At 37.2% G+C, this 12,641-nt stretch overlaps 2 protein-coding genes across 2 annotated transcripts; both read left to right on the forward strand.

Annotated features, from left to right (window-relative positions):
- The first annotated feature begins 2,665 nt into the window (after positions 1-2,665).
- On the forward strand, positions 2,666-6,005 carry LOC108668051. Its single transcript, XM_018155179.2, has 2 exons — positions 2,666-3,472; positions 5,307-6,005. Exons 1-2 carry the CDS (start codon positions 2,741-2,743, stop codon positions 5,715-5,717), a joined length of 1,143 nt encoding a protein of 380 aa, XP_018010668.1. The 5' UTR covers positions 2,666-2,740; the 3' UTR covers positions 5,718-6,005.
- A 340-nt stretch (positions 6,006-6,345) lies between these two features.
- On the forward strand, positions 6,346-12,427 carry LOC108668057 (nuclear transcription factor Y subunit gamma). Its single transcript, XM_018155189.2, has 8 exons — positions 6,346-6,581; positions 7,968-8,085; positions 8,230-8,415; positions 8,703-8,843; positions 9,138-9,308; positions 9,841-9,993; positions 10,561-10,731; positions 12,294-12,427. The coding sequence occupies exons 1-8, from the start codon at positions 6,544-6,546 to the stop codon at positions 12,339-12,341; spliced, it is 1,026 nt and encodes a 341-aa protein (XP_018010678.1). The 5' UTR covers positions 6,346-6,543; the 3' UTR covers positions 12,342-12,427.
- Positions 12,428-12,641: the final 214 nt, after the last annotated feature.

A 12,641-nucleotide genomic window follows, 5' to 3' on the forward strand; every position in this document is an offset into this window, starting at 1 on the left:
GAATTAATAATTCAAACACGCTAAATAATTTTATTTTTACGAAGGAAGTAGATTCGAGCTTTGACTCTGAAACTAAATTTCTAGCAAAATGATGTAAGAGTTTAAATGAATTACATGCTTCAAAATTTTGAACACTAGTAATAAAATTGAAAGATCCTATTCTGAAACTTCCTCTATAACTATAAACATTATTGTAATTATATAATATAAACTTCACTAGTCGCACCAGAAGATGCATAACTACTGTAAAAATACACGCTCCATAACTTTAATCGTACGTGTTACAGAGGCAACGCAATTGAAGTTTTTACATAGCTCGACAGGATCACAAACTCACAGGGGTAACTCAGCAAATATCCTGTAAAAAATTCAGCCAGCGATCACCGACTCGTACGTCAAAAATGCAAATAAGTGATGTTACTTGATCAGCGCGGGCTTCGCTTTTGCGAGACGCGCTGTTTGTTTTTTCAACAGTTGGTTGCTGGTGAATACAATATGAAGCCCAATGTCAAGCCTAAGTGGTGCAGTTAGCTTGTATTCGTGTTTTAAAGTGGTAATCTTTGACAGAGTTTTTTTTTATTATTCACAAATCTGAACTTTACCTCACACTGAACTTTTTGTAAATTTAACCGCTCCGAATGATTCCGATCGGGTTGCACGAAAATTTAATTTGAAAATGTTGCAAATTTCTTCCCCGCCTGAACTTTCAAGTGATACAAACATTTGGATTTATCCAACGAGCTATGACGTATTATTTTTAAGAATTGTCAATATTAGAATAAATTACGATAATGCATTGTAAAATATCTTACCGACGGAATATGCAAATCATAAATATGAGTACGCTACAAGAAAAGTATTTTGATGCGCTGGAAGGCAACACAAGGAAAGTAATATATGGGATTATTATCGGTAAGACACTGGCTAGTATTCCCTTGATGGTAATGAACCAGCCAGCCGAAACGCAACATACTTCTTCTCAACGCAGCGGGCTTCCATCGTGATTTCAGAATGCAACGGTCTCACTTGATAGAGCCCCTAATGAAAAGATGCTGCCCGGCTACATTTGACCGAACCTCTTTCTACGCGCCCATTCTGACAATTACCACGCTCAATATTACTGCTTGTTCTTTCAGTAGCATAAGTGTTCTCCTTGACGGCCTTAGGTAGACTTCAACTTACTTATGCGCCCCTTCACATAACTACGCGAAGACGAATTATAATTTAGTCCTCTTCGGCCTTTCCAGTTTTTTGACGTTTATCTGTGCACGTTGCCCTTGTGTTTGCTCAGGAACCGGCTGAATACTGATATTAACAGACCGATGCACACCATCTGTTGCGATGCACGCTACTTCTCTAGTCGGCAGCGCAACGTACGTATATGTATATATTTACAGTGAAAAATGAGATGTTTTTCCTCATTATTGTGCCGTTAAGAGTTATCCAAATGCTACTGGAGAACGTAAACGTCGTATATATTGCACGTGAACAAACCGCAGCACAGCCATCGGGGCTATTCCTTCGTATAACCTGAAATCCTCCTTCATCCTGACACCGGCACTCTATATTGAGTGTCACTGCGCTACCACACGCTTTGAAGCTGTTGTCTGAACCTCTGAATTTAGGTACACAGTTCGGCCTCCATCGTCTATCACTGAGTCAAAGAGTCCGTGAGCGGTGCACGAATCGTCATGAGAATTGTTCACATTCTACTAAAGTGGAACATAGATGATTGTAGGCACGGGGAACAACAGCTAAAATGAGTGCTAAAAGCATCTTCATTTCTAAAAGGCCGACTACTATTTAGTAAAAGCTTTCTTGTTTTCGCCAATTCATTTACGAGTAGTCAGTCAGCTGAGATTTATTTATGCCATAGCTCCAGTAATTTGGTGAAAACTCGTTAGTAATTCATTTTTTAAATGATTCATGATTCACTTATATTTGGAATATGAATTAAGTCATTATTTAAATGTGTTCCTTATATGATTTTTGTATTGTTTCGAAAAAAAGGGTAAATAAATACTAAACCTCGAAACCGTTTTTCTACACTGTATCCTTGGCACCTAAGGAATCAACCCAGGATTTTAAGAATGAACGAGTTCCTGGTATAGTGGAAAACCCGTTCGCACGAGTCGAATTCCCTGGCATTTTCCCGTGCATTTACAAGGTTCAACAGCGTGTTTTAGTTATAACATAAAGCGTACAGCCAGTTCCCGAGGCTTGGATTTTGAGGTTGGAAAATGATGACGCTTTTATTTCAGTTCTTCTGTCTATGTATTAAACCCTGTATAAATAACAGGTCGTCACAAGTTATTAATATAAATTCAAAGTAAGCAATTATGAGCATTCAAAATAATTTCAGCCCTCGAACAAGAGCAACTAGCACACAATAGCAGTTTCTACGTACCATACGCTAATTAGGGGTTTTGGGGGCAATGAATGAAAATACTAGGAAGTTCATAGCAGCAAAGTTCATAGTATTGGATAAACCCTTATAGTTTGCCAAATTACCTGCCTTGGATGACGTCATTCGTCCATTGTGAGTGATAATGTTTCTGAAGATCGAACAGAGAGGATGTTTCCGGTGAGTCCTTCTTGAGTACCCTGGCAGTATCCGGTGACATCTTGGTCGTATTGCGATGACTTGTCAGTCTTCTGACAGCAGCCTTCATCGCCGGGCCGCTAGTTTATAGCGGAAAACTCAATTACAAATTTATATAGAGATTACCCATTAGTAATAATGAAGTTACACATCTTATTATATACAGTCCTTGTGCTGTGCATAACAGATATTATTGGTGCGCCAAGTGAAAATGAGGCCCAACATCAAAGGCAGAAGCGCCACAGCCTCAAACATGGAAGATGTGATCCCACACTCACTTACCTCGGTCAAGGCGAACAAATCCTCCATGAGATTCCGATCAGACGGGAAAAATTCTTCGTTCGTCCCCGTGCAACGTTCAGACGCGTTGTGCTTCAGTTGCGACTCGACAACGCCTTCTCTCCAAGCAACCCTAAGATTTACGAACCTAGGATAGAATTCGATCACAATGATTTGAAGAAGCTTAATTTAAAATCCAGCGATTGGATAGAAGTCGTAGCGGAAGCATACAAGGCCAAGAACATTTGGTTTGACTACTGGATGCTGCGTCTCACCGTCCAGGGTGACTGGGTCAAAGAGGTTGAAGTACGGAAGTGGTGGAAAGTTTACTCGTTTGATTCTTTAGTGATATCAGGAGAGGGTGGTGGTGAGTGGTCCTTTGACTGTTTCCCAGATGATGCTCTGCCGTTGCCTGATGGTTATCAATCTTTGGATGATCTGGACCTTAGCGATGACAGCGTATGGATGATCGTCGCAATGGTGGTCGGTACCATCCTGATCGTGCTGATGATCTCGTGCTCCGTCGTGTATTGCAGACGAAAGAAGCAGGATCGGCCAGGCTACGTTGAGAACTTCTTCACTAAGTCCAAGGTGATTAAATCAGAGGAAAATTGTGCAAGCGATCTTGAATGGTCAGCAATATTTGTAACTTGCTTTTTAATTAACTGATTCATAATTACCCAATCGATTAGGGTACTATAGATGACAGTCTTCAATTTGTCCAACTTCATTAAAATACATTCCAATAATGAATAACAGAATATTATAAAATGTAATTTCCTAATTCATGTTTGAAAGATTTACAACGAACCGAAAAGACATGGTTAGTGCCTAGTGGTCATTGTCAACATTAATAATTATTTCTAGCCATCACTCATCACTTAACTCGTTGATGGCATGAGTTGCAGTGCCGAGCAATATCTTACATATACACATATTTTCATATAAAATATATTTTATATATTTTCTATATATGAGTATCGCAACCTCGAAATCAGAAAATACGACCAACCTATGCAGGAAAACACACATTAAACATCTAGATTTGTTCACACATTTCTTCACTAATCTCAGAAAATTAAAATCAGTAAAAACTGTGGTTATACAAACGCTATCAGCTCTAATTAATTTTTTTGTTTCGATACTTAATTGTACAATTATTTATAACACCAGTTTGAATTCCGATGAGTCTCTAAATCAACATAAGTGATAGAAAATATCATACTAACTTCATAAACTAATAGGAAACTAATCTAAAATCTAATTAGAAAAATAATGAAGACAGGTATCTGTTGGCCGCATTCAGAGTCAATCATTGATGCATATTATAGTGGCAGTATAATATTACACATAATTATATTTTGCAGTGTACGTCCTAACTGCGAAAACTTTTCCGTGTGAAACTTGTGCTGTCCCAAATTATTCGTATTNATGACTCATTGCCATATTGAAGCCACTGAATTCATCACAATTCTTGTTTTAGTTTTGGCATTGCTTCTTGACTCCTTACCATGAGATAGGTTATCACTTCTTTCATAACCATCCATGCTCTAATTTTCATATTGCTTGATAATTCATTGTCATAAGGCAGTTACTGCCTCTAGCACTATTCATATTACATTTTTAACATTGCTTAATTTTATTTCTTAAGAGATAATCCTTTCATTCATCAATATTTTAGGGGCAGAAATTATATTTATTGATAAAAATTTCCCACGACAAGTGAAACGCGTGGAAATAAACCATGACAATGATATTTTTTTGGTGTACACGAAGTGAAATACTTAGATTTTCGTACCACTATGAGAATGTTTAAATTAACATTTGTCGGTAGGTAAGCTTTAATTCAATGTACAAGAAAATAACTAGAAAGCGCCACGTAAGTTTCATATGTTTTCGTGCCTAACCAAATTTAGATCGAAAAATTTTATCATAAGAAGTAAGAATAAAAGATTTGATATGACAAGAGATGTATTAGAAGAACTTAAAAATGAGAGATCTACACGCAAAGAATCATACAATAAAAATGTAACGTCTTACATTCCCATATCTGACGTCAAAGGAAAGATTTGTCATGCGATGACGCACACTTCATGCTAACATTACGCAAGTGTCACTTGTACGCAAGTGGCTGCTCCTCAACGGACGCCACGGTTCAGCGTTGTTTAGAGCCTACATCCGGTGAGCTAGTAGAAGCTGTGGTTTCTACACCAGAGGTTGTTGACAGCAACCTCACAAAAAAGATTAATGCTAAAGGCTGAAGCCTCACTGCAGATAAATTTCCGTCAGTGAGGCTTTAGCCTTAAAATTGCTTTCAATTGAAGAAATTTCACGCCCTGTGTCTGCAGAATCGATTGTGTTTCTCTTGTGTGGACTTTTATCAGTAGGTATATAAATAACATCATGATAATCTTTGTATCCACAGAGCTTCCGGATGGCATGTGCCAGAAATCGGGACGAGGACATCTACGAGGAGATCGCCATGCAGCGACGAAGTACGGTGTTCACGCTCTCGGACCTGCGCCGCTTGGAGGGAATGCCATCAGAACCTCCTCCACTTCCCAAGCCTAACGCCCAACGAAATAACGTAACCACCGTCACAGCCCCTGTGCCCCTTGCCTTCAGTGACGTCCCTGAGCACGATTGGTATAATAGTCTCGAGTCTCATGCACCTCCCAGTCGAGAGGCCAAGTGTCAGCGACTCGACGAGATGGGGAGAGACACGTGCACAAATCCAGGACCAACACGAGTAGAGAATACGTACTCAAACGCACCGATGAACACCACATCAAAAAATGATACTTACGTTGATATGAGGAGACTGAATAAACACTGATTTATTCAGGTGTTATATAGGTGCTGGCTGTTCATGTAAACTGTAAAGTTACTGATTACGCACGCGGCACGAACATGATAGTATAGATGACTTGAAAATACTGCGCATTTTACTGTTTTTACTGTTTTGTATTTTTATGTAGATTGTAGAAGTTATGTCGGAGTTGTACAATTTAAGTGTATAAAATGAAAAAGAATTAGAAGAAATGTATTCGATTGAGTATTCTCTAAGTGGAATTCTAGCAATAATCATTTGTAATATACTACAATTTGATGCGATGCTTTATCACAATTTGTTTTATTCACACGGCTGATTGGTGGATATTCGGAGAGATCCAAGGCGTTCGATTCAGGGCTTATTGGTGCACAAAATTGGTGGTGCACGGCTGCGCTCCCATATTGGTGTTTACGCGTCCAATTTTTTTCACTATTCACACCTCCTGACAAGTCTACTTGTACATCTTACGAAACCTAATCTACCAGTCGATTATTTTTGCCTCTCTTGACAAATGTTGAAATATATTGAACATGAACAGTCGGGAACTTTTAGACAAAAATGCGAGAGCATTGCAGTGATAAAGCTGTGTGACATGACCTCCTGAGCGCAAGCTATAATTTGTATAATCAAGTGGGTCGCCGCTGTATTGCGTGATATGTGTCTGCGTTGAGGAAGTTTAGTCATCACAATTTTTGATACCTACCTGTGCTTAGGCTGTTCATTGACTGCGCAAGGAAAAGAATTATATAATAAATCTTTATAGAAGTTAGCTTTTAAATATTTTTCGAAGCCCTGTTAATTGTGTTTGCATTTGACTACAATAACAATCATGGATTTGGACGAAGTAAAGGGACCTAGTATTTACAAGTAAGTTGCACTTTCTTCATGATTCCCAACGGCAGAACTGCCTCCTAATAAGTCTACTGTTCTACAGTTTTTCACAGGAAATATTTTGGTAATTATGTAATAATAATTTTTTTGATGGAGGTTTTCTCACAACTTGGCTTATTGCCTAAACTGTAAAGAGTGTAAACAAAACATTGGTTTGGAGTTTGGATACTTAATTAATATGATTTGGAGCTGGGGTAGAGTGCAGGGGAGAGGTAGTTACCTAGATCCCCAGTCCCCAGATTCCTATACAGGTAGTAATATATAGGTAGTATAGAAATTTTGATTCTACAGATTTTGCAACTGGCTGCCAATTTAATAAAATAGATCTTTTGATATTTTGGCAGGACATATACTTCTATATGTAGGCTATACCTACAATATCAATTCTTCTAAAAACATTTGTTGGTTATAAATTGAGATTTCTTTGTTTAGGTATTTCCTATTCTTAAGAGATTACCAAATCAAGCTGTCTAGTATGGAATTTATCTACTTGGCGAGCCGCGACTGAATTTTTCGAGCCGTGGAGCTGTTACTGCACTTGCCTATATTGGGCCAAATTTTCTGGAAATCTTGGGTAAAAATGATCATTTCATTTGTATTCCTAAAAATTATTGTAAAATCAGTGCTGCTTTTCTTAGTTTATAAAAGAAAATTAGTCAACGGCGTTTTAATCTCATACACCAGCAGGCATGGAATATAGGTATCCACCTTCTAAACTGCAAGTAGAGTTTTCTTGCCATTTTTGGAGCCATAAAATTTTGACAATATGAATTACCTCCTATCTAATTATCAATTGAAGTGTGCACAATTGAGCTGCAAGATCAAAACTTTATCTACCAACAATATGTCACTTTGGAGCTGCCACATTTCATTAGTAAAGATCATAGATGAAACTTAATTTTTTTCATGTTTGGACTTTGGACTCAGTCCAATTTATACAGTATGGCCTTATTTGACCCATGCTAGCATCCAATCTGGAATATTTGATAGATTGAAAAAAATATCTATGGTAAAATGGTAAATATATGTCCATGAGTGATTTTCAGAAATGTTGAAAAAATTGCATGTAAAAAGATGTCCATGCATGATTTTCAGAAAATTTTGGAAAATATGTAATTTTTCCAATTTTACACTGGTGAAATAAGGAAAGGGTCATAAGAATGGGTGAAATGACTGCATTTGTGGGCATTTTTTCTTGTACCGGTACTCTTGTGGCCTTATTTTCATTGACACCAATCACCATGTCTGAGTTACTTGCATGGTGGCAAATATGTAATGAATGTACATGTATCTGATGGATAGATGCCACTAGTGTAGTTTCAGTTGAAGATTTTATTAATTTGCTTTATCTTATATTGACAGAGTTGTGACTGACTTGCAAGTGGATTCAAAGGTTGACATTAATAACATGTCTGAAGCACAGCAAGCACTCAACAACTTCTGGCCAAAGGCAACTGAGGAAATAAAAGCCATGACTCAGGTTTGCCATCAATAATCTTAAGTGTGTTTCAGTTTAAGGAAAAACTTCCCTATGATGGACTAACTAAACTAATTTCTGCTTGTTTAATGAATTAATTTCATTATTATGACTCAATTCTGTCAATATTTTGATCACTTTTTTCAGCATGACCTCCGGCAGCAGGAGCTTCCTTTAGCTCGCATCAAGCGGATAATGAAACTTGATGAAGATGTCAAGATGATTAGCTCAGAAGCCCCAGCTTTGTTCAGCAAGGCTGCTGAAATTTTTATCACAGAACTCACGCTTAGGGCTTGGATACACACTGAAGACAATAAGCGGAGAACTTTACAGGTATTATTGCAATGAAGCTGTAATATCATGAATATTGTAAACCATCTGAATGTTTTTTGGCTTGATTCACCGCTCAGCATCTTAAATACCTATCAAATATTTGAATAGCCTTTTGCAGTTATATTATTTAAATATGATATTAATAGTGTAAGCTTGAGGAATTTGTCTAGGTATATAATGAAATGCTATACAGTAACTCTCTGCTCTGGCATAATCACTTTTTTCAACAATCTTACGTGTCCTAAAGAACACTGAAGTTGTACAATAAAGCTCTATTTTTATTTCAGCGAAATGACATCGCCATGGCCATCACCAAATATGATCAGTTTGACTTCTTGATAGACATTGTGCCACGGGAAGAGGTTAAGCCTGCTCGTGTCAAGGAGGAAGCTAGGTCTGGGCTCGGTGTGACACTGCCAACTGATCAGGTTAGTTGTGAGCTAAGCAATGCTACACTGATTTACATCAATCTATCAATGAAGCGTAGATTTAAAATATTATTAAAATATGAGATAAAAAATGCCTTCCAATATGAGAGTAAAATTATTCTGTCCTTTCTTCATTCTATACAATGAATAGAATATTGACGATAATGTAAATATAGCTTTATTTTGAAAAATATTTTGTACTAGAGTTCATAAAATTGTATAAATGCATGAAATGTCTCTTAGAAATGCCTCTGTTTCCAAAAAACATTTCTGATAACTATTTTTCTGTTGCAGCATTACTTCCAAATTGCCCAGCACTACCAGGCAATGCTACAACAAGCCTCGAGCAATACCGGCACAACAACCAATGCTGCACAGCCACAACAACAACAGAACAACAGCCCACCAGCACAACCAACCATACAGATTGTACAGACGCCCAATGGACAAGTACAGGCACTTCAAGTAAGACAATATACTACTTTTATTTATTGTTATCTTGCTTTTTTTTTTCTTTTAGATTTTGTACCGCTGTATTCACCTTTTTAGATGGTGTGCATGTATATTTACGAATTGCATGCATATAATATATTTTGCATCACTGGACAGCACAGTGGTTAGCACTACTGTAGCATTCATTGGTTCCTCTAAATGAACTCCAAGTACTTGTTATCTAGGGGAAAGCTTAAAAGGATACCAAATTAAATTTTAGTGTACCATTTTTTTTTCTATCAAGTGATCTTGCATAATTTTCTTAGTCTGCACACTTATCATTTTGATTGCATAGATATTTACATTTGATTTATCTGTCATAGACAGTACAGGATGCCTTACCATTCACTGAAGTATTTATTTGCTCAATGCATATATTAATCTCAAAATACAGTTGGCATTGCATCTCCATGTATTTTTAATTTTCCGTGTCCTCTTTGCAACTGATTTTTGAGATATTGACTATATTTATAGTATTTAATTTATAATTGTTTCTTTTTATCAGACCACGAGCAGTCAACAACAACAGCCGCAGACACAAATCATTCAAATCCACAATCCTCAGACACAGCAGCAACAAACTCCAACTCCTCCTGCTGGGGGCATACAAATAATACAGCAAATCCTCGGCAGTGACGGCCAGATCCAGCAGATACCTGTAAGAGCACTTGTGCAATTAGGCTGTTGCTGAGTGCAGTGCTAACTGCAATGATTTTGTTAAGAGCAAGAATATTGCATTCTGCTATTGACACATTCAAGCAGAACAATGTCAGGGTGTCGTGCTAAGGGAATTTTATTAAGCATTAAGCATGCGCTCACCCTCGAGTTCTAGAAATTAATAGAATGTTGTCTATGCAATTGAACACATGAATAATATAATTATGCGAATGAATTACTTTACTGGCTAATTCTCTTAGAATAGTATTATAATATTAGAAGTGAGGCTAGTTCCTGTGAAACTTGTATCTAACAGTTTCTATGGAGCGAGTGTGTCAATATTTTGATTCATTTGGGTCTCGAGACAATCGCGTGATGATGAGTATGCAAAATACTGAATAATAATGACAGTTTTCATGTTGGTTTCCACATAAGTTTGCCTAACCTCTTCAGCAGGTCATGACAAAATTTAGGTCATGCGTTATATTTTTTAAGTTATCAACGTTAATTTCGATCTTCCCTGCTCTCATTTTCCACCGAAAATTCATGTTCATACTCATGTTTTCAGATTCAATTGACGGCGCAGCATCTACAAATGATCAGAATGCAGATGTCGGGGGCTTCTCAGCAGCCTATCATCATTCAGACGGGTCCTGTTGTGGCCCAGCAGACCACCCAGAACACAGTCACTTCCCAGCCCCAGAACGTCCAGCAGCCACAAATAATCCAGCTCCAGCAGGTATGTCGTCATTATATCGGATTATATATCAATAATCCAGCTCCAGCAGGTATGTCGTCATTATATCGGGACATTATATATCAATAATCCAGCTCCAGCAGGTATGTCGCCATTATACACTTGAGGTGTTGTTGCCGGCGTAATGGAATGGTTTGGTCCTCTTCTTTTGTCTCGGGGCACAGCTAAAGTGAAATGAAAGTAATGTTAAACCTTTAGTGACCAGCTACCTTGCGAGTGTAAAAAAACTATATTTTATTCGTAACATATTACTGAAAAATTCAATCGTTAAAAAAATCTGAGAGGTTACAAGAACCCTACTTGGACATAGCACAGCCTGAATTTAAGGCGGATATATGTGTCCAATTGGACGGATGCGCTTCAAATATAAATAAAAATCATCTATATGAAAGGCGACAAAGAGATAACAGCAACATAATCAATAAGAGAATAACCAAATTTCACAACGTTAGTGACATTATTCGACTCAGAGTTGAAACTTAAAAGCACTAACCCTCAAGGAGCAATCATTCTATCTTAGCTTAGAACGCACATCAATCCAGTGAATAATTACAGAATAATTCTAGAGATCAAAGTAAACCAAGGTTAATTGACGGAATTTGAACTGCATTAATAAGAGCAAATTATTGGGTGAAAACATAAATCCAGAACTGTTTAGAATCAAACTAATAAATAAACAAGCATTGAAATTGGAGGATTGAAATTGTAAAGCAATGGTAACTCATTTAAATACCAACTTGTTTTTGTGAAATTTGGCATTCTGTGGATTGAAATCAAGTCAGTGCATTGGATGCCTATCTGCCTGCTATTTCTATTGCTTACAAATTTCCACATAGCAACCACATGCATGAGGAATTATTGGAATCTCCCCTGTGCCTGAAAATGTAGGAAGTAATAAAGAGTAGGTACTGAATAAAAACACGTAAATTGAATGGAATAATGAGAAGCAGATTTATTTTGCAATGAAAAATTTTAAATTTGCCGCCGCGTAGGAGTAAATGTTTGTGCCAGGGAATTTTCAAGTCTAAATGATACCAAGAAATTTAAAAGTTGAAAAAACGCAAAGTAAATTCCCCTTATCTTCATCGCAAATGTTTTTTTTTCGGACTAGCTCAATACAGAAAGAACAAAAGTTCTCAGACATTACAACTACAGTAAATAGAGAAAGCAAAATTTACCTTAAAGATGAACTAAAAACTATGCTTCGTGCTGTTTGATGAACTAAAAAGGATGCTTCGTACAGTTTCTGATGTTGATATAAGTGTATTTTGTGATGCATTTACACAACAAATTGGTCAATAGTTCCCACAGTCGAATACTAGAATTTGATTGGCGTAATAAATGAACAGGTTCACACGTCATATTGGATCGACAAACATGAAAGTAGACTTTCCTTTTATATCTTACCTGGTATTTTTGTATATAGCGGATTATTAAGGAGGATCTATCTTTAATGTATGAATCACTTTTACTTGATGTATACTCTGCCAGACCTCAAGTTCATGTAGTACACTTTTAGTTATCTTTTAATTTTTATTGTTCAGGGTGGTGGCGGGCAGCCCGTTTACCTGACGCAGGCACAGCAGCAATAGCCTCTGCCACGGTCAAGTGGGCTACAGTTCATCCTCATCGCTGATGATTGAATCGTCAACTTCCTGCCCACGCGTGGCCTGAATTTAAAGAAAAATTTCTAACGATTTTTATTAAAAAATTATCCTTTGTTAACCCTTACCAGAATGCATTGGTAAAATTTTACCTACACTCGTTGCCATTATTACATTGTGAAACTTTGCAGTCAGTCACGGGTTAACTGCTTTAATTATTGATATTTTCTTAACTGAAGTCTACTGCTCGATGTTGAACCATTGTACGCAAGTAAGCAGGTCAATCAT

The sequence above is a fragment of the Hyalella azteca genome, unplaced genomic scaffold, assembly GCF_000764305.2.
Source record: "Hyalella azteca isolate HAZT.00-mixed unplaced genomic scaffold, Hazt_2.0.2 contig16054, whole genome shotgun sequence".
Classification (NCBI taxonomy): domain Eukaryota; kingdom Metazoa; phylum Arthropoda; class Malacostraca; order Amphipoda; family Hyalellidae; genus Hyalella; species Hyalella azteca.

Bases quoted from the DNA above. Each gene is read 5' to 3' on its own strand.
- LOC108668051 (XM_018155179.2), top strand. From the start codon at position 2,741: ATGAAGTTACACATCTTATTATATACAGTCCTTGTGCTGTGCATAACA. The intron at 3,473-5,306 runs GTGATTAAATCA...TTGTATCCACAG, and splicing joins ACTTCTTCACTAAGTCCAAG to AGCTTCCGGATGGCATGTGC.
- LOC108668057 (XM_018155189.2), top strand. From the start codon at position 6,544: ATGGATTTGGACGAAGTAAAGGGACCTAGTATTTACAA. The intron at 9,994-10,560 runs GTAAGAGCACTT...TCATGTTTTCAG, and splicing joins GCCAGATCCAGCAGATACCT to ATTCAATTGACGGCGCAGCA. The intron at 10,732-12,293 runs GTATGTCGTCAT...TTTATTGTTCAG, and splicing joins AAATAATCCAGCTCCAGCAG to GGTGGTGGCGGGCAGCCCGT.